General features: G+C 42.0%; 1 protein-coding gene across 1 annotated transcript in view; it reads right to left on the reverse strand.

Moving 5' to 3' along the window:
- Positions 1–21,459: 21,459 nt before the first annotated feature.
- The window catches only part of epha8 (eph receptor A8), a 119,089-nt gene continuing 117,522 nt past the window's right edge, over positions 21,460–23,026 (reverse strand). Inside the window, exon 19 of the mRNA XM_090205752.1 lies at positions 21,460–22,969. Within this exon, the coding sequence (XP_090061878.1) occupies positions 22,855–22,969 (115 nt within the window). The 3' untranslated portion in view covers positions 21,460–22,854. The remainder of the gene's footprint in view (positions 22,970–23,026) is intronic.

Raw genomic sequence — 23,026 nt, forward strand, 5'->3', positions numbered from 1 at the left:
TGACGGCCTACAACGCTTGGCCAATTGTGCACCTCCCTATGGGACTCACAATCATGGCTGGATGTAATTCAGCCTGGAATTGAGCCAGGGTCTGTAGTGACGCCTCTAGTGCTGAGATGCATTGCCTTAGACCGCTGCGCCACACGGGAGCCCAAAATTTGGACTTGTGGTTTTACTTAACTATCCGTACTGGCCAAGGATTATAATGGCAATTCTGATCCAACCATAAATTCATATATTGTGCCCCTTGCCTGAGAGGATGGAAGTTCAACATCTAGCTACAGTAGATGTAGTAGGCTGATGTTAGCTAGCTAGTCTGCCGCATTGTTGCCCATAAAAGGAAGTTAGGCTAGCAAGCAAGCATTTTAGCCAGGTAGCCTAGGACAACAAAAACTAAAAGTGTGTACTGTGTGACAGAGTCAAAGACCATTTAGGCAACATGAAAGAGGCGGATGGCATTGGCATTTCTCTAAAAGTAGGGTGTTAAAATGTTTTTTATACTTGCTCGTGTGCACACACACACACGCACACACAAAGTCTTGTGCAACTAACCTTGTGGGGACACACAATTCAGTCCCATTCAAAATCCTATTTTCCCTAACCCCTAACCTATACCCTAACCTTAACCCTTAACATGAAAACCTAACTTAAAACCCCAACTTTAAACCTAACCCCTAGCACCTAAACCTAAAACTTACCCTAGCTCCTAACCTTTAACATAATTCTAACCATAACACTAATTCTAACCTTAACCCTAAATCCCCTAGAAATAGCATCTGACCTTGTGTGGACAATCAAAATGTCCGTAGTTGGTCAAATGTTGGTTTGTTTACCATTCGCAACAATAGTTATACATGTCCACGCACACACACACAGAAATCCGTACCATGGACAGCCACATTATATTTAACTTACATTGACTGGACTAAATTGTTTTTGGTACCTTTTAGTTTCACTGGTTTTGTCTAAGCATAGGTGATTAGATGTTGAAGTTGAAATGGTGCTGGAATAGTGGAGGCAGTGCCTATTTTCTTTGCGACTTGCGGAATCTCTGTGGTTCTAAATCAATAGTTGTTTAGTTGTCTTATATCAGAAACATTAACTTGCTTGACCATGCTGTAGGTCATGTCACTGTTTGTTACATGCAATATGTTTTGTGGACTCCACCAGACAGATGTTGTGCTCCGGTTTTGTGATGAATTTATTCAGCCACTGTGTCTGCTTATTGTCTTGGCCTCAGACCTATATTTCACGGTCGCAAGACATATGAACTAACAGGTTATAGAGGAAACAATGCAATTATCACAACACATACTGTAATGAACACGATGGGAGACAGAGAGCTGGTTTCAAGCACAGGGCGCAGCAGGTGTTCATTGTAAAGGACCACAGGAGGAGGCAGGTAGCTCGGTCCAGGGGCAGGCAGAAGGTCATACACAGGGGGTCCGAAAAGGTAACTATACAGGCAGGGAAAAGGCTAGTAACGTCATCCGAGAGATCAGGAAATAGGTTGATAACAAGAAATCCGATCCGCTAAAGTACAGGCAGGGAATAGGCAAAAGGTGTCGTTAGTGAGGCAGATCAAAAACTATCATACAGGGGAGGAGTAAATTACAGGGAAACCAGAGCTCTGAATAGAAGTGCATCACAAAACAAACAATACCTCACAATGATGGATGCAAAGAACTGAACTAAATAGTGTGTGATAATGACATACAGGTGTGTGAACAGGTTATCAGAATTCAAGTGATTGGGGTCTGGAGAGTGAGCTGCGTTCAGGGGATCTACGTGTTTGAGAGTGTGAGCTGGAAAGGGGTCTGGAAAGTGAGCCGCGTTCAGGGGATCTACGTGCTTGAGAGTGTGAGCTGGAAAGGGGTCTGGAAAGTGAGCTGTGTTCAGGGGATCTACGTGTTTGAGAGTGTGAGTTGGAAGCAGACGTTACATGCAGTTGAAGTTGGAAGTTTACATACTCTTAGGGTGGAGTCATTAAAACTAGTTTTTCAACCACTTCACAAATTTGTTGTTAGCAAACTATAGTTTTGGTAAGTCGATTAGTACATCTACTTTGTGCAAGACACAAGTAACTTTTCCAGCAATTTTTTACAGACAGATTTTTTCACTTATAATTCACTGTATCACAATTCCAATGGGTCAGAAGTTTGCATACACTAAGTTGACTGTGCCTGTAAACAGTATGGAAAATTCTAAAAAATTATGTCATGGCTTTAGAAGCTTCTGATAGTCTAATTGACATAATTTGAGTCAGTTGGAGGTGTACCTGTGCATGTATTTCAAGGCCTACCTTCAAACTCGGTGCCTCTTTGCTTGACATCATGGGAAAATCAAAAGAAATCAGATAAGACCTCAGAAAATAATTGTAGACCTCCACAAGTCTGATTCATCCTTGGGAACAATTTCCAAACTCCCGAAGGTATCATGTTCAGCTGTTCAAACAATAGTACACAAGTCTCTAGAGTAATGCAAGGTCTCTTTCATGATCATGTGAAACGTCAATTGCTATGGAAATGCTGGGATGTGTTTTTCAATTATGTTAAAGGTCATTATGATGCAACTATGATGGTGATACGATATGGATTACAATTATGAATATTAAGGCTATACGCACTACATGTTACACACAGACACTCAAACATGCAAATTGGCAGAGTTATTACTTATTTGGACATCACACATTATTGTCTTACTCTTATACAGACATCATACACACTCTCATTATATCATATCCAATATCATACACATCAACCTACTCAGATTTGCTACACACACAATTGGTCTCAATCTTCTAACATCTGTGGCATTGGCTCACAGGCAAACAGGCAAACAGGCAAGGGAATAAAAAGATATTTCTGGAACCTATTTCTTGAATTGTAAATATCAGACATTTGAAAGCTCTAGTTTGACCTTCATAATACCTCTGATGGCAGTAACTTTACAAGCACTAATTATGGTCAATTTAGCCTGAGAATAGTATCTAGTTATGGTAAGGGGTGAAATAAGTATAGCCAGTTATAATTGTAACCATTTGGCAGATTATAAAAAAAGATCCGTTCTTACATGGCTAAAAGAAAAGGAATATAATATATACTGCTTACAGGAAACTCACTCTACATCCTTAGATGAAGTTAGGTGGAAAAGGGAATGGGGTGGTGAAATAATTTTCTGTCATGAACAAAGGAACTCAAAGGGTGTGATGATATTAATTAACAAAAATTTCGATCTGAATGTGCAAATAATCAGGAATGATTCGCAAGGAAGGTGGATTCTTTTGAATATGAAAGTGGACGAAAAAGAGATTTGGCTCATTAATCTATATGGTTCAAATCAGGATGACCAACACTTCTTCGAAAACATTTATACCAATTTATTGAACTTACAGGCAACAAATGTTATAATCATTATGGTAGGAGACTATAACACAGTGTTAAGTACCTCAATGAACCGTAAAGGTAATCACTCTACAAACTATCATCACCGTGCCCTTAAGGAAATCACAAATATTATGGACACATTAGAAATAGTGGATATTTGGAGACTAAAAAACCCAGACCTAGTGAGATATACATGGGGGAGACTTAATCAAGCTAGTCGTCTTGACTACTTTCTTGTCTCTTTCTCTCTTGCATCAAAGGTTAAAAAGGTTTTAATAGGAGACAGAATGCGATCGGATCATCATCTAATTGGCCTTCACATAACTCTTACAGATTTTCCACGTGGACGGGGATATTGGAAATTTTATCAAAGGTTAGTGGAGAACAACTTATTTTTAACTAAGACAAAATAGTTCAAACTGAATTTTTCCAGTATAATATAGGTTCAGCAAATCCCCTTATTGTTTGGGATACCTTTAAATGTACCTTCAGGGGTCATTCAATTCAATATTCATCAATAATAAAAAAGCAGGGAAATCTATGAACTAATAGTACAGGTAGATAGCAATAAAAACAATATTACAGGGATACAAAATAAGGTAAAGGAAAAACAAAAAGAACTTGAGGAACTCATTTACGAACGATCTAATGTAATCTATTACAAAAATAAAGCAAACTGGGTGTAATATGGAGAAAAATGCACAAAATTCTTCCTGAATCTCCAATACAGGAACGCTAACAAAAATAATTTGCAGAAACTTGTTACTGAAGATGGAGTCATCTATGATTCTCCAAATTATATTTTAAAAGAGGAAGCTAATTATTTTAGGCAGATTTTCTCTGTTCCGTCTCATCCTCTCCCACTGAATGAAGATTACGGTTAGGAATTCTTTCCAAATAATATAAAAAATGGAAAATTAACAAATCTACAGAAAGATCAGGGCGAAGGCCAAATTACAGAAGAATAACTTTTTGAGACTATTAAATCCTTTCAGTCTGGAAAACCCCAGGGCTTGATGGCATAATGGTAGAGGCATATCATATTTTTTTATATACTAAAAGCTCCGTTGTTAGATTGTTTTAACTACTTGTATAGAAATGGTAGTCTGTCAGGTACTCAGCAGGAAGGTCTGATTTCTCTATTATTAAAACAAGACCCAGATGGCAAATATAAAGACCCGGTCTATCTAAAAAACTGGAGGCCCCTTACACTTCAATGTTGTGATGCAAAAAATACTAGCAAAATGCATAGCACTCAGAATTAAAAGGGTTTTACCAGGTATTGTTCATCCTGATCAGACATTTTTTTTAACATAGACGATACATTGGAGATAATATACGACAACTACTAGAAATAATAGAACATCATGAAACATATAAGAAGCCAGGAATGGTATTTATAGCGGATTTTGAAAAGGCATTTGATAAAGTAAGACTGGATTTTATTTATAAATGCCTGGATTTTTTCAATTTCGGGGCGGCAGGGTAGCCTAGTGGTTAGAGCGTTGGACTAGTAACCGGAAGGTTGCAAGTTCAAACCCCCAAGCTGACAAGGTACAAATCTGCCGCTCTGAATCTGCCCCTGAATTTGTTCTTAACTGACTTGCCTAGTTAAATAAAGGTGGGTAAAAATAATGTATAGCAATCCCAGGTGTAAAATAGTAAATAACGGCTACTTCTCAGAGAGATTTGAATTGTCAAGAGGAGTTAAACAAGGGTGTCCGCTGTCACCATATCTATTCGTTATGGCCATCGAAATGCTAGCTACTAAAATCAGATCCAATAACAACATTAGAGGATTAGAAATCCAAGGCTTAAAAACAGAGTTGTCCATGTATGCTGATGACTCAAGTTTTATATTACGTCCCCAAGCTAGATCCCTGCAATGTCTCATTAAAGATAACTTTTCTGTACTCTCTGGACTAAAACCTAAAAAAAACCTCTCTGGACTAAAGTGTGCAATATTACATATTGGATCCTTAAAAAGTACAACTTTTACATTACCTTGCAGCTTACCTATAAAATGGGCTGATGGTGAAGTAGACATACTCGGTTTTCATATCACAAAATATATAAATAAGCTCTCCGCAATGAATTTCAATAGAAAACTTGTAAAAATAGACAAGATCCTGCAACCATGGAGAGGTCTATTTATGGAAAAATTGCCCTGATGAACTCCTTAGTCATATCTCAGTTTCCTCACTTACTTATGGCGCTGCCTACTCCTGATTCGATTTTCAAATCATATGAGCAAAAAATATTTCGCTTTATCTGGGACGCTAAACCAGACAAAATAAAACGAGCCTATCTATATAATGAATATGAATTCGGTGGGTTGAGATGATTAAATATAAAAGCACAAACCCTCTCTCTAAAAGCTTTACTCATTCAAAAGGTATTATTTGAACCCTAAATGGTTCTCAAGTAGATTAACAAGAAAATCTCATCCATTGTTTAAATTTTTTATTTTTGCCTTTGTGCAGATTTCCATGTCTCATTTTTGATTAATTGAAAATGATACTTTTTTCAAGTATCTGTCATTTTCAAACAAGCTTTGCAGAGCTGGCTACAATTTAAATTTCATCCCCCTGAAAAGATAGAACAAATATTATGGCTGAACTCAAATGTGCTGGTTGATAAAATACCTGTATTTATGGGAAAGATGTTTGAAAAGGGTATTTTGTTCTTAAATTATATGGTAAAGTGTAATGGTAGAGTTATGTCCTTGGAGTTGTCATGGAGTTACCAAAATTGTACGGGAAGGTCTGCTCATTCCAAGAGTACAACCAATTGATTACAGCATTGCCCCAAAAAGGCGGGTGGCAGCGGGGGAGGTAGGGAACTGGTCTGTCTGCCCAATATAAAGGTTCAAAACTGGTGGAGGAATAAAAATAGCATAAATAGGAAAGTATACCAGTTTAATTTGAGGACCAGGATGTTGACAACTGTGCCATACAGATTGCAAAATAGTTGGGAAGAGATTTTTGTTGTACCGATTCCATGGTACAGGGTGTATAAGTTGATATATAAAACAACGCAAGATTCAAGACTTCGTGCTTTTCAGCTAAAATTATTATATAGAATTCTTGCCACCAACAAAATGTTCAATATTTGGGGCATAAAATCATAGAAGCTTTGCAGATTTTGTTGTGGGGATACAGAATCAATAGACCATTTATTTTGGTATTGCCCTCAGGTAGCCTGTTTCTGGTCTCAGGTTCAGGAATGGCTACAATGCATAGCATTGATCTAAAATTGACCCTAGAAATAGTACTGTTAGGAGATCTGGAGATAAAGTGAAAATAAAGTGGTGATCCTAACTGACCTAAGACAGGGAATTTTGACTAGGATTAAATGTCAGGAATTGTGAAAAACTGACATCGTGGACATCATGGACATCGGCAAACCACTTGCTCACATGACGCCGTACATGCTGTCTGCAATCTGCCCAATACAGTTGAAACCGGGATTCATCCGTAAAGAGCACACTCATCCAGAGTGCCAGTGGCCATCAAAGGTGAGCATTTTTCCACTGAAGTCAGCTACGACGCCAAATTGCAGTCAGGTCAAGACCCCGGTGAGGACGACGAGCACGCAGATGAGCTTCCCTGAGATGTTTCTGACAGTTTGTACAGAATTTCTTCAGATGTGCAAACCCACAGTTTTGTCAGATAACCTGGTGGCTGGTCTCAGACGATCCTGCAGGTGAAGATGCCGGATGTGGAGGTTCTGCGCTGGCATGGTTACATATGATCTGCTGTTGTGAGGCCGGTTGGACGTACTGCCAAAATCTCGAAAATGACTTTATGCAAGAGGCTTATGGTAGAGAAATGAACATTAATTATCTGGCAACAGCTCTGGTGGAGATTCCTGCAGTTAGAATGCCAATTGCACACTCCCTCAAAACTTGAGACATCTGTGGCATTGCGTTGTGTGAGAAAACTGCAAATTTTAGAGTGGCCTTTTATTGTACCCAGCACAAGGTGCGTCTGTGTAATGATCATGCTCTTACATTTTTTAAATGTAACCTTTCTTTAAACGATGCAAGTCAGTTATTAAGAACAAATTCTTATTTACAATGATGGCCTACCCCAGCCAAACCCTAACCCGGATGACGTCGCCCTTGGGACTCCCAATCAGAGCCGGTTGTGATGCAGCCTGGAATCAAACCAGGGTCTGTAGTGACGCCTCTAGCACTGAGATGCAGTGCCTTAGACCGCTGCGCCACTCAGGAGCCCAATCAGCTGTCAGGTGGATGGATTATGTTGTCAAAGGAGAAATGCTCACTAAGAGGGATGTAAGCAAATTTGTGCACAAAATGTGAGAGAAGTAAGCTTTTTGTGTGTATGGAAAATGTTGGGGATCTTTTGTTTCAGCTCATGAAACATGGGACCAATGTTTTACATGTTGCGTTTATATTTTTGTTCAGTACAAGTTATGGGTCAAAAAATACTTGTTATTTTTATTGTATATCATGAGATTCAATGGTTGAACAGAGGTTGAAAAACAAAGATCAAAGGATGTTTGACATGTAAGTCCCCTGCTGATGTAGCATATATCTACCCTCTCTGGGATCTGATAAACTACTCACAACAGCACTCTGTACCCCCCAAGTCAACCATAACGCAAGCCGGCCTGTTCACCCGCTATCATCCAGAAGGCGAGGTCAGTACAGGTGCATCAAAGCTTGGACCGAAATAAGTAAAAACAGCTTCTATCTTAAGGCCATCAGACTGTTAAATAGCCATCACTAGCCAGCTTCCACCCGGTTATGCAACATTGCACTTTAGAGGCTGCTACCATATATACATAGACTTGGAATGACTGGTCACTTTAATAATGGGACACTAATAATGTTTACATACTGCTTTACTCATCTCATATGTATATACTGTATTCTATTCTACTTCATTTTAGTCAATGCCACTCTGACATTGATCAACCTAATATTTCTTAATTCCATTCTTTTACTTTCAGATTTGTGTGTATTGTTGTGAATTGTTTTTAGATACTACTGCACTGTTAGAGCTAGGAACACAAGCATTTTGCTACACCCGCAATAACATCTGCTAAATATGTGTATGTGATCAATAACATTTGATATGATTTGATTTGGACAGGCTGTGCAGTAGTTCAGAAATGACACAGGTTGAACTGACAGTGACGTGCAATTCTAGGCTAACTGTGACTAGCTGCCATCTAGTCACAGCTAGTTATTCACACTTCTTCTTTATGCTCTCTGACGTACAGTATTCTTCAAGTTATGGAGGTGGAAGTCAGGTATTTGTTGCTTGTTGTCAACAAACGCCTACACAATACACTTGTATACCGTTTTTATTGGATTCCACCTCCTGTCCCCTCCTTCCTTCATCTTTAAGGGCCCGATTCCGACCTCTGTTAAACACAAGTAAATGGAACGGAATTCCCTTTTTAATGCACTTTTCTCTCAATGCGTATTCTGACCTTGAACTTAAGCATGAGAATAGCATGCTATTCACCCACTATTCATTTTAGGTGAGATCGAGTAATTGAAGGTGTGGCGGATGTGTCTACAGATACCCGTATTCTGACCTTTACTTAATTCTCTAATATTGCCACTAAGGTGTAGTGAACCTACCAGTGCCAAGTGGGAAAAGTATCTACTTTATTTTCCGATAGAAATAACACCATTATCCATGCACTGTAATTTACAACTTGATAAGAGCTATTGAGAAGAGCTAGGTAAATGAGTAATCCATTTGAATAAGGGAATTGAAATGATAAATTAACCTTGTTTTAGATCTATTTTACCTTATAACCACTGGAGATAAATGTGAAACAAGTCATATGGCAGCAAACTAAAGTATATCAACATATCAACGTTCCCACAGTAAAGTTCATGAAATGCTGTGCCATTATCAAATTTGATTGGTCACATACACATGGTTAGCAGATGTTCATGCGAATATAGCGAAATGCTTGTGCTTCTAATTCTGACAGTGGAGTAATACTGTATCTAACAAGTAATCTAACAAATTCACAACGACTACCTTATACACACAAAATGTAAAGGGATGTTTAAGAATATGTACATATAAATATATGGATCAATGATGGCCGTGCGACATAGGCAAGATGCAGTACATGGTATAGAGTACAGTATATACATATGAGATGAGTAATGTAGGATATGTAGACATGATTAAATTGCGGTTATTTAAAGTGATTAGTGATACCTTTATTAAATCCATTTATTAAATGTACTGTATTAAAGTGGCCAGAGATTTGAGTCTGTATGTTGGCAGCAGCCACTCTATGCTAGTGATGGCTGTTTAACAGTCTGATGGCCTTGAGATATAAGCTGTTTTTCAGTCTCTCTGCCCCTGCTTTGATGCACCTGTACTGACCTCGCCTTCTGGATGATAGCGGGGTGAACAGACAGTGGCTTGGGTGGTTGTTGTCATTAATGATCTTTTCTTCTTCCTGTGACATCGGGTGCTGTAGGGGTCCTGGAGGGCAGGTAGTTTGCCCCCGGTAATGCTTTGTGCAAACCGCACTACTGTCACGCCCTGACCATAGAGATCCTTTATTCTCTATTTTGGTTAGGTCGGGATGTGACTACGGTGGGCATTCTAGTTTCTTTATTTCTAGGTTGGCTTGGTATGGTTCCCAATCATATTTAGGCAGCCTTTTCCCACCTGTTTGTTGTGGGATCTTGTTTTTGTATTGTTGCCTTTGAGCACGACAAATCTGTACATTCGTTTCTTTGCTCTTTATTGTTTATGTGCCGGTTCTCATAGTAAAAGATGATGAACCCAAATCACGCTGCAATTTGGTCCGATTCTTATAACAATGTTTGTGACAGAAGATCCCACCACAACAACACCAAGCAGCGTGCCCAGGTGGAGAAAGTATCATGGACTTGGGAGGAGATTTTGGATGGGAAGGGATCCTGGACTTGGGCCCAAATTATTTTTTGGGGGGTGGGGCACACAGGGTGGTCGGCGGCGGAGCCGAGGAATGAGCCAGAGACCGTCAGAGAGTCGAAGGAGGAACTCTACGAAAGAGTGGGGGGGGGGGTGTCGTACTGTCACGCCCTGACCTTAGAGATCCTTTATTCTCTATTTTGGTTAGATCGGGATGTGACTACGGTGGGCATTCTAGTTTCTTTATTTCTAGGTTGGCTTGGTACGGTTCCCAATCAGAGGCAGCTGTCTATTGTTGTCTCTGATTGTGAATCATCCCACCTGTTTGTTGTGGGATCTTGTTTTCTTTGAGCACGACAAAGCTGCATGTTTGTTTCTTTGCTCTTTATTGTTTTTGTTTCGATTCTCATAATAAAAGATGATGAACCCAAACCACGCTGCATTTTGGTCTGATTCTTATAACAACGTTCGTAACAACTACCCTCTGGAGAGCCTTGCAGTTGTGGGTGGAGCAGTTGCCCTACTAGTTGCCGTACCAGGCGGTGATACAGCCCGACAGGATGCTCTCGATTGTACATCTGTAAAAGTTTGTGAGTGTTTTAAGTGACAAGACAAATTTCTTCAGCCTACTGAGGTTGAAGAGGCGCTGTCTGTGTGGATGGGCCATTTCAGTTTGTCTGTGATGTGTATGCCGAGGAACTTAAAACTTTCCACCTTCTCAACTACTGTCCCGCCGATGTGGATGGGGGATGCTCCCTCTGCTGTTTCCTGAAGTCCACAATCATCTCCTTTGTTTTGTTGACGTTGAGGAGAGGTTATTTTCCCGAAACCACACCCCGAGGGCCTTCACCTCCTCCCTGTAGGCTGTCTCGTTGTTGTTGGTAATCAAGCCTATCACTGTAGTGTCGTCTGCAAACTTGATGATTGAGTTGGAGGTGTGCATGGCCATGCAGTCATGGGTGAACAGGGAGTACAGAACATGGCTGAGAACGCACCCTTGTGGAGCCCCAGTGTTGAGGCAACAGCGGGGTGGAGATGTTGTTTTCCTACTCTCACCACCTGGGGCGGCCCATCAGAAAGTCCAGGACCCAGATGCACAGGGCGGGTTTGGAGGGTACTATGGTGTTAAATGCTGAGCTGTAGTCAATGAACAGCATTCTTACATATGTATTCCTCTTGTCCAGATGGGACAGGGCATTGTGAAGTGTGATGGCGATTGCGTCATCTGTGGACTTACTGGGGCGGTAAGCAAATTATAGTGGGTCTAGGGTGACAGGTAGGGTGGAGGTGATATTATCTTTGACTAACTCTCAAAGCACTTCATGATGACATAAGTGAGTGCTACGGGATGATAGTCATTTAGTTCAGTTACTTTAGCTTTCTTGGGAACAGGAACAATGGTGGCCATCTTGAAGCATGTGGGGACAGCAAACTGGGATAGGGATTGATTGAATATGTCCGTAAACACACCAGCCAGTTGGTCTGCGTATGTTCTGAGGACGTAGCTAGGGATGCTGTCTGGGCCGGCAGCCTTGCGAGGGTTAACATGCTTAAATGTTTTACTCACGTTGGCCACGGTGAAGGAGAGCCCACAAGCTTTGGTAGCGGGCTGTGTCAGTGGCACTGTATTGTAGTCAAAGCGAGCAAAGAAGTTGTTTAATTTGTCTGAGAGCAAGACGTCGATGGGACTGGTTTCTTTTTGTAATCCGTGATTGACGGTAGGCCCTGCCACATACATCTCGTGTTTGAGCCGTTGAATTGTGACTCTACTTCGTCTCTATACTGACGCTTTGCTTGCTTGATTGCCTTGCGGAGGGAATAGCTACACTGTTTGCATTTGGTCATGTTTCCAGTCACCTGGCCATGATTCCACTGCCAATGTTTGTCTATAGAGATTGCATGGCTGTGTGCTTGATTTTATACACCTGTCAGCAACGGGTGTGGCTGAAATAGCCAAATCCACTAATTTGGAAGGGTGTCCACATACTTTTGGCAATGTAGTGTATTCAACTGGCAGTTTACTGTTGGTTCCATTCAGTTGGTATAGCTGACGTTGTAATTTCACTTAATTATATTGTTTCGTTTACCTTCATTTGCTTCCTCTGTAAAAGCTGTCACAGTCGTGTGGTTGTTGCTGAGGAACATTACTAACAGTTGAAAATATATAAGAAACATGTGGGCTAATTAAATTGTTATGGAGTGGCGCACAGACCAAGCCTTAACAGTTTGAAACTGACGCATGGAGCAATACTTGGCGGTGTCATCACACAGTTCCTTGGTTAGTATAGGCAATAGATGAGGGTATAGTCTACTCCCTATTATAATTCTATGCACGCTAATCTTCATTACCACGGGTTGAAGAACTGAAGAACTGAATGTGGCAATTTTCAGAGTGAATCAAACCACCATTTGACTTATTTCGTGTGTAAAGGCTCTCCAAACCTGTTTTTTTAATGATTCATACATACTATCCTAAACCTAAATAATCTACAGGAATAGTATTTTTAAATCAACCAATTGGTGCTGAAACGGAGAAGAAAATGCATATATTTAGATGGTTTTCTTTCATTGATCCCTAATATTCTGAACCTGTTCTTTAGGGTCTGTTGACAAAAAAAAAAAAATACACCGTATTTACTCAAAACCATATTAAAACAAACCTCCAAAAGAAAACATTTTGGCCAGCAAATGTGAGGATTTTCCGCTGTTGAATGAAATGTATTCAGAGTGCGCAAATGATCCACACCTGAAGATCGCGTTACGCGACTGAATAAGGTAACACCCATTCACATTGACCAGAAGCACTTCGTTACGTTGCGCCGAATGTCATTAATTTGAATGGGGACCGTCCACATCTGAGTGGCCTCCTTGCGGTTGAAGACTTCGTTGAGAGACAGACACCGCATACTTAGAATACTTCCAACCTCTGCGTCTTCGACAGTCCAGCCAGAGTCTATCTAAGAACAAGAAGTTACCAAACCAAAGAAGATGAAAATATCAAAGTTTGGTTTATAGTATAGCTAGTAACTTGTAAACAAGTAACGTTACCCTTTCATAAGTGAGTACTATTTTAATAGTATATTAAAATATAATACACATTTATACTTTGACTTTGACACATTTATACTTTGACAAATGGCATTTGTTTTTGATGATACTTGTTAGGTGGAGGCCGCTAGCTACAGTATAGCCTAGCTTTTAGCTAGCTAGATAGCTAGCTTGACTTGAAACAAGTTGAGTTTAAAGTAATTGCAGTTTCTGTACAGCACTTTGAGATATCAGCTGATGTACGAAGGGCTATATAAATAAATTTGATTTGATTTTGATTTTAATTAAATGAAACATGTTTTATCCTCAACTGAAACAGTGTTATCCTGTCTTGGAACAAAAATGTCATATTATACTATGTCAAATGTATTTTTTTCTCATAAATAAATGCGATCACCAGACACTAGGCGGCCCTCCTTCTTGTATCGTGAAACCCTCCCCATGCTCTCCGTCCAGTAGTGGAACGAGATTGCATGAAGATGACATACAGCAAAAAAAAAAAATACGTTTGAATACCAGATACTGAGATGTGCGTAGGAACGTCTTAAATTCCTAAATCGGTATTGGCCTCTAGCTGCCATGCAGCAACACTATTCAGTTCCAATGAAGATTCCCTACCTTTTACAGTACATTCAGTAGGGGATAAATCCTAACTCTAAATCTGCAGTTTATTGAATGTGAAAGTCTGAGTTAGGAGCATATACTTAAAGTTTCAAGAGGAGTGAGCTGAAGAGAAGAGGAGGGAGAGGATGGAGGGAAGGTAAAACAAGTCCAAAAAGCGTCTACCTCCCCCTCCTCATCCGTCTCTCTCTGAGCCCGTTAGGGCGACATGCCCACGCTGCTGAAAGAGAATCGGGTTTCTGATTAAGCCCCGTGAAGTTTAATCTGCGGTCAGGGTCTGTTTGTGTGTGATGAACATAGTAATCCACAAACAGGAGCCATTTCTTTTCCATGTCCCCTTCTCATCTCCATCTCTCCATCCTGCCCCTCCCCTTCTCATCTCCACCTCTCCATCCTGCCCCTCCCCTTCTCATCTCCACCTCTCCATCCTGCCCCTCCCCTTCTCATCTCCACCTCTCCATCCTGCCCCTCCCCTTCTCATCTCCACCTCTCCATCCTGCCCCTCCCCTTCTCATCTCCACCTCTCCATCCTGCCCCTCCCCTTCTCATCTCCACCTCTCCATCCTGCCCCTCCCCTTCTCATCCACACCTCTCCATCCTGCCCCTCCCCTTCTCATCCCCACCTCTCCATCCTGCCCCTCCCCTTCTCATCTCCACCTCTCCATCCTGCCCCTCCCCTTCTCATCCACACCTCTCCATCCTGCCCCTCCCCTTCTCATCTCCACCTCTCCATCCTGCCCCTCCCCTTCTCATCTCCACCTCTCCATCCTGCCCCTCCCCTTCTCATCTCCACCTCTCCATCCTGCCCCTCCCCTTCTCATCTCCACCTCTCCATCCTGCCCCTCCCCTTCTCATCTCCACCTCTCCATCCTGCCCCTCCCCTTCTCATCCCCATCTCTCCATCCTGCCCCTGCCCTTCTCATCTCCACCTCTCCATCCTGCCCCTCCCCTTCTCATCTCCACCTCTCCATCCTGCCCCTCCCCTTCTCATCCACACCTCTCCATCCTGCCCCTCCCCTTCTCATCCCCACCTCTCCATCCTGCCCCTCCCCTTATCATCCCCATCTCTCCATCCTGCCCCTCCCCTTCTCATCCCCACCTCTCCATCCTGCCCCTCCCCTTCTCATCTCCACCTCTCCATCCTGCCCCTCCCCTTCTCATCCCCATCTCTCCATCCTGCCCCTCCCTTTCTCATCTCCACCTCTCCATCCTGCCCCTCCCCTTCTCATCTCCACCTCTCCATCCTGCCCCGCCCCTTCTCATCTCCACCTCTCCATCCTACCCCTGCCCTTCTCATCCCCACCTCTCCATCCTGCCCCTCCCCTTCTCATCCCCACCTCTCCATCCTGCCCCTCCCCTTCTCATCTGCACCTCTCCATCCTGCCCCTCCCCTTCTCATCCCCACTTCTCCATCCTGCCCCTCCCCTTCTCATCCCCACCTCTCCATCCTGCCCCTCCCCTTCTCATCCCCACCTCTCCATCCTGCCCCTCCCCTTCTCATCCCCACCTCTCCATCCTGCCCCTCCCCTTCTCATCCCCACCGCTCCATCCTGCCCTCCCCTTCTCATCCCAACTCTCCATCCTGCCCCTCCTAGTCACCCAATTGTCTCACCCCTCCTCCCTATTCCTCTATTCCATCACCTCTTTACAGCCAATTACCTCCTCTTCTCGCTCCTTCATTACCACTCACCCCCTACCTCCTATCCATCCTCCCAATCTCTCATCCCCCTCTTTCTCTGATTCAGCATTGCCCCTTGGCTGGTTTATCCTCCTTATTATCATCATGTTCACTTTAGACTCTTATCTCCTTAAAGAGTGTGTTTTGGTTTTGTGTGCTCATAACCCCGGGGTGTGATCAATGTAACACTGAGTAGAGCGACGCTAGCTTGTGTTTAGCGTTTGCCTGCATCAGCCCTGTGCTGCACTGAACTATGCTGAGTGTGGGATAGCATAGCTTGCATCAGCCCAGTGTTGCTCCGAACTATGCTGAGTGTGGGGTGGCTTAGCATAGCTTGCATCAGCCAAGTGCTAGCTAATAGGGGCGTCGGTGGCAGGCTGCAAGGGGGAACATCAAAGCGATCGTTCCCCCCCCCCCCCCCCCAGAATGGAAAGTGAATGGAAAGTTGGGTGCACACAGCGGGGACACACACACACACACAAACTGAACACGTGCTGAGTGCATACAGCGGGTACGCGGGGAGAGGTGGCTGCTCACAACCACGCAGCATTTACATTTATGGAAATGATTCCTGATTAAACTAGAGAAACAGACGGTGTTGTTATTAAGTCATGAGGTATGGTTGCAGGCTCAGAGAGAAATGGGGAGATCCACACAGGAGAGGGGCAGGGAAATGGGTCACCCTCAGAGGAACACACGCAGGCAGAGTGATTGCTGAATCTTCTTCAAGTCATTGATTTACACGTCCCAACCTGCATGAATGTACATAATGTAGGCACACATGCACATACACTCACACACACACAATTGATTTTCTGCTAGTGCCCGTGTTTACACTGATATGAATGATGGCTTTGATATGTTAGGATCTTGGTCGGTTCTTTGATGTGTGTGAAAGCACATGATTACCCTGTGAACATCTTATTAATGTGATGTCTCTTCTTAAACCTTGGCAAATGCGACATGAATTATGAGATGTTCAAAGAGTCACACTCAAGTTGGATTAATAGTTTATTTGAAACAATGCCGCTTTTGGCCAGATATTGATCTCCTTTAGTGTCTGTGAAGAATCATTTGTCTTGCCTATGGCGTGCTGTGACAAAAACAGCACATTTATGCTATCAAAGCAATCACATTTTGGGAGATATTTGCTCTGAACAAGGACATGGAGGAGAGAGAGAAACGGTACAGCTTATTGACATGTTAATAATTCATAATGCAGTGCTGTTTTGGTAATATGTTTTATAAGGGACTTAGAAACCATGATTCCTCTCCAGGGGGTTCATTCAGCACAAATACTTATTTAAATGGATCAATAAATAAGTAAGCAAATAAAAGGAGAAAAGTGTCTTGTGCCATACTCTTGTCTTATCTTATTTAGAGCATTATTGAAAGTCATACTAAAGGTCTTACTGATGGACCTCCTGGCCTAAAGCAGCCATTATGGTGCCTCAAATAGAGGAAAGAAAACGGTCAACAAGGTTAACACCATTTCAATCTCATGCGCATGAATACAGAAGGCTACGGCTAGAATAGAATGGAGTAAAATAGATGACCTTAAAGCAATTTAGCAATTTCCCTTTTAGACACAATCCCTACTGCTAGAGACGGCAGCTGACAGAATGACGAAGCCCATTCGTTTTTAATGGAAGAAAAGGGTCTCGCGCCGAACTGAGCAAATCATCAGTGGCATTTGACCAACTGAGAAAACAACGTAGAGTGTCGTAATAAACTTAAAGGTAATCTGAATGAGTTCATGTGATTTTGTTCTGCACAAATATTAGAATGATTGGACATGGCCAACTGGTTAGCGCTTCAGTCGCTTATCATAGAGTAAATATTTAGAGAGCAATTGCTATTTATTTCAGGACAAGCATCATGTACTAGGTAGACACAGTAACCTACAGCTTACATCCTAGCCGTCAAGAGCGTGTTTACAGTATAGGCTGTTACAGAGAGGATGAGTGACAGAACGTCTTTGTGTATAGAACTTGGTGCTAAAAAGACATCTGCTTTTGAATGAAGCTTGTCTTGAGAAAGTCCTTGCAGCTCTAACATTGACAGTATAAAGTCTCCTTTCAATCTCCTTGCTATTTGATCTTCTATATGGTATTGACTGATACTGTACTACAACCCTGATCACACCTCATCTCCTGTACCTAGGCCACTGTCAGGAAATACAATGGCCTCACCACTGTGTACATACAAATGTTTATGTATTCATTTTTATATTTAAATGTAAATTTATATATGTATATTTACACTGTCAGGCTCTGTGTACCTCATGCATATACCATTAGGTCATGAATCCATAATATTTCTGTTTGTGTATAATGGTGCACATCTGTTTTCCTTCTGTCCTGCGAAGACTGTTAGTCCTGTTAGTGGTTAGAAGTTGTCTATAGGCACAGATCTAGGATCAGTTTATCTTCCCAGATCGCTAAACTTAACCATTATGCCTGGAGATTCGCAAAACTGATTTTAGTTCATTATTTTAGGGCAACTACTTCTTCTGAGAGAGAGAAATCGAGCGAGTGAGAGAAACAAGCGGAGAGAGGAGAGAGAGAGCAGACTTCTCCCTTCTAACAGTGAGTCATTGGGTTGTTTACTATGCAGAGAAAAAACTATTTTGAAGAGGAGAGGGAGACATGAGGAACTAAAACTGAACTGGTGGAGGGCTGTAACAATATGTGAGTTATTTTTACATCTCCCCTTTGCTCTGTTTGTGTATCAATCCCATTCTGAATGTGGTGACTATTCAGTTCAATCTAGCATTGCAGTTTTTTAACAGTGCCACTGATGAAGCCAGCAAAGTCTCTCGTAGTCATTTAGGTATTTAAAAATAGAAGGTATACAGTATTCTTTCAATTTTCAAAATAAGACTGATGGAGGAGCATCCCGAGTGGCGCAGCGGTCTAAGGCACTGCATCGCTGTGCTTGAGGCGTCACTGCAGACCGGGGTTCGATCCCGGGCTCTGTTGCAGCCGGCCGCGGTGCACAATTGGCCCAGCGTTGTCCGGGTACGTGTACGTGTTTTCCCTGACACATTGGTGTGTCTGGTTTCCAGGTTAAGCGAGCAGTGTGTCAAGAAGCAGTGAGGCTTGGCAGGGTCGTGTGTCGGAGGACACACAGCTCTCGACCTTCGCCTCTCCCGAGTCCGTACTGGAGTTGCAGCAATGGGACAAGACTGTAACTACCAATTGGATACCACAAAGTTGGGGAGAAATGAAGTGAAAAAAATAAAATAAAGACTGAGATGGAGGCATCAGTAGGAGATGAGCGCAGTTATTGAAGTGGTAGGAGATTCACACCCTGACCTTGTACATCTCTAAGCCTCCCAGCACTCTATCATGTACTGAACTGTCTCAATCTCCCCATTTGTCTTCAGATGTCAGACGAGGCTAGTGCAGCAGCCAATTAACACAACAGCTAACCCACAATCACACCCTGCTGCCAAATATATATACCTTGACAATAACATCTGAAACAACCAGCTAACAATACACAGTATTGTACAGTCCCTTCTGACTCTGTGTCTTGGCAAACATAATTGTTTCTTGGATGTGATGCATTGACAGCAGCGCATTAGGATACACGGTAATCTATATTTAGAGTTGCATTGTTCCAAGGTTGTTCACAAAGACTTCATTATATAGTGGATTAAATTTACATTGAATGCTTGCGCATTTTAATGAATCTGCATTGTTGATGGGCAGTTTTACATTAAATGCTTGAGGATTATAATGAATCTCTATTGTTGGCGGTTTCGTTTGCGATGAGAACCTGGGTATTAGCGATAACAAACAGCAAACACTCCCGTCATGACTCATGGCCCCTCCGAGAAGTCAACCAGGGGACAGTGTAGAACACTCACAGTCATAATGAGTGGGAGGGGCACTGCGTCGTCATGGGGATGGGTCAGCGACTGATAATTGGGCGTGGGACTCCATGGTAACAAAGCACATGGCCGTATTAATGAGATTAATAGTGTTCTGTTCAGTCTCGTTTCACCAATGAGAGGATTAGCTCCATACAGCTCTCCCGAAGGTAAACGAGAGGACAATTACTCAGACACCCTGACCAAGATTCAACACTGATTTTTTTTTACATTTTCTGTGGTTGAAATTAAGTTTAAGGGCAAAAGGAAGCACATACACACTAAGCAACAACAAGTCAAGCAGTATTGTTTCCGACCTGCAAACAGGCAGAGCTTTGTTCCAGCAGGCCCAGTCAGATAAAAGCATTTAAGACCACAATGTTGTGATTTTGCCACAGTGTAGGGGCTCGATTCAATCCGTATCACAGTTCCAAATTATACTGTAGTGCAATTGAAATGTAAAGGTAATTTCCGATAGAGTCGATCTAAGCAGCGTTTAAAGGGAATGCAGTCTCTGCCATCGTGGGAACATTACCTTTTATATTTCTACCACGCTATAAGGCGGAACTTTGGTGATAGGTATTGAATCGAGCCCTAAGATATGCCAGACCTTTAATTAGTGTCAATGTTGACATTTACCCTAGCCCTAGGTTCAAGTGAAATGGTTTTAAACGTACCTCAATCCAGGGATGGAAGGTGTAACTTCAAGGCCACATCCCGGATCAACCCTAACCCTAGCCATTACTGTAACCCTAACCCTATTCATTACCCTAACCCTATTCATGACCCTAACCCTATTCATGACCCTAACCCTATTCATGACCCTAACCCTATTCATTACCCTAATCCTATTCATTACCCTAACCCTATTCATGACCCTAACCCTATTCATTACCCCAACCCTATTCATTACCCTAACCCTATTCATTACCCTAACCCTATTCATTACCCTAACCCTATCCATTACCCTAGCCATTACTGTAACCCTAACCCTATTCATTACCCTAACCCTATTCATTACCCTAATCCTATTCATTACCCTAACCCTATTCATGACCCTAACCCTATTCATGACCCTAACCCTATTCATTACCCTAACCCTATTCATTACCCCAACCCTATTTATTACCATAACCCTATCCATTACCCTAGCCATTACTGTAACCCTAACCCTATTCATTACCCTAACCCTATTCATTACCCTAACCCTATTCATTACCCTAGCCCTGTCAATGTTGACATTTACCCTAGCCCTAGGTTCAAGTGAAATGGTTTTAAACGTACCTCAATCCAGGGATGGAAGGTGTAACTTCAAGGCCACATCCCGGATCAACCCTAACCCTAGCCATTACTGTAACCCTAACCCTATTCATGACCCTAACCCTATTCATTACCCTAACCCTATTCATTACCCTAACCCTATTCATGACCCTAACCCTATTCATTACCCTAACCCTATTCATTACCCTAACCCTATTCATTACCCTATCCCTATTCATTACTGTAACCCTATTCATTACCCTAACCCAATTCATTACCCTAACCCTATTCATTACCCTAACCCTATTCATTACTGTAACCCTATTCATTACCCTAACCCTAAGGCCGTGATTCAATACGATCGCAGGTTATAGTCATTGCAGCTTTTAAAGGCAATGTTGGGGAGATCCCTTTCACGGTAAACTCTGCATATGTCAGATCAATTGGAAATTGCCCTTAAAAGCTGCAATAACCCATGATCGGATTTAATCTTGGCCTAACCGCTTCATGTTTACATCGTGGATATACCCTAACCCTAACCATGAACCCTATCCATTACCGTAACCCCAACCCTGTTGTGTTAAATCAATTCTATTAATTCCTAGATTAGTCATGGTGTTGTGTTCCGAATCGCAATGTGTCAAATTCTGCAACATCCCAGGCGAGACAGGTCAGTTGTTGTGTTAAACCCGTTTTTATTCATTCCCAGATCAGTCATGGTAGTGGACTCTATCAGCATTGAGCTATGTATACAGAAGTGTACCGCTGTTTCAGTCACACACACACACACACACACACACACACACACACACACACACACACACACACACAATTGTTTTTCTTTATTGTGTTATCATGGACTATTTGCACATTTTATGATTCAACATTAGAAACAAGGATGATCCATCAATCTTTGCAAAAAGCCTGTGTCTTTTGAATTTAGTTTGACAGTTGTATTGCTGTGACTGTAGGTATGTAATGGTATAGACAAACTGAAGGATGTTTGTCAATTAATTAATCTAATAAAACATACTTTTATAAAATATGGAATTCAATATATATTTTTTAAGCATCTCCATAAAGATCCGGAAACATTATTAAAATGACACCATAGTTATGCAATGCATATTCAGGGAATATGAGGTTCTTCTCTAATAAAAAGAGACACAACCACCTATTAAGTCCTACAGAGTTGTACAAGAAAAACATTCTCTTGATTGCACAGAGAAACTAGGACCATAAATTAATATTGTTTTTGGGGTATTTAGATAAAAACATTCCACATACAGAACTTTTCCTATTCTTAGTTTTCCCCTTCTAACCACCACAGAGTCAAAACAGTGACACATCACATTAAGTCATCATCCATACATCTTCTCTACAGTAGTTGTGCGCTATGCAGCTGTAACAGGGAGAGAACACAATGCTTCTCTCCCATGGTCATTCAAAGGTTTACTGTGTGAGTTTGTCTCTCTTGTTGAAACTGGTCTCCTCCTCGATGGAGGAGACTTGGGACTTCTGAGTTTTTTGCTGTTTGTCCATTGTCAGGTGCAGGGTCTTCTTGTGCCATGTCGGTTTTGGAGTCGGGGGCCGGTTCTCAGGGGAACCATAAGAGAAGCTGTGTGTTCGGGGACACAGCTGAATGCTCCAGCCCCTGTCAGTCTCTCTCTTACTGTATGCTAGGCTATCACTCAGATCCATTATAACATATTCTTCTAATAAATTCATATTCATAAAATCTCTCTTTGTATACAACAAAATTAAAATTGTCTGTGGAGATTAAGGCAGTCCATCCATTTTTACAAACAAGACACAGAACTCACAAAACATATCTGAATAGGAAAAACAATGATGAAAATGTCCCATGGACTTGATAGGCTACTGTACTCGAGTCCCTTCATATCCGTCCTCTGGAAGTTTCAACCTCTCAAAGAAGAAGTCTTGAAAAGTTCACCAAAATGTCACCCAGACAATCTTATAGTAGTCATAGATCTATTCCCATGAAGTTCCACTAGGCCTCAGAAGCCTGGGGCTAGATTTGACATTCGGCTGGCTGGAGAAGCCTGGAGGCTGAAGTTACACATGCACTGAGGGCACACTCCTGTTGAGCACCTGAACACGCATCAGCTGTACACTGGTAATGATCTTCTTCTGGTGGCCCATCAGTGTCACCCCCAGTCTGTGTATATCCCTGTAGGACACAGAGATGGAACAAAGTCACACACACATCAGTGATCAGTGACTGTAG

The sequence above is a fragment of the Oncorhynchus mykiss genome, chromosome 17 (assembly GCF_057628025.1).
Source record: "Oncorhynchus mykiss isolate SJ-2025 chromosome 17, ASM5762802v1, whole genome shotgun sequence".
NCBI classification, from domain to species: Eukaryota; Metazoa; Chordata; class Actinopteri; order Salmoniformes; family Salmonidae; genus Oncorhynchus; species Oncorhynchus mykiss.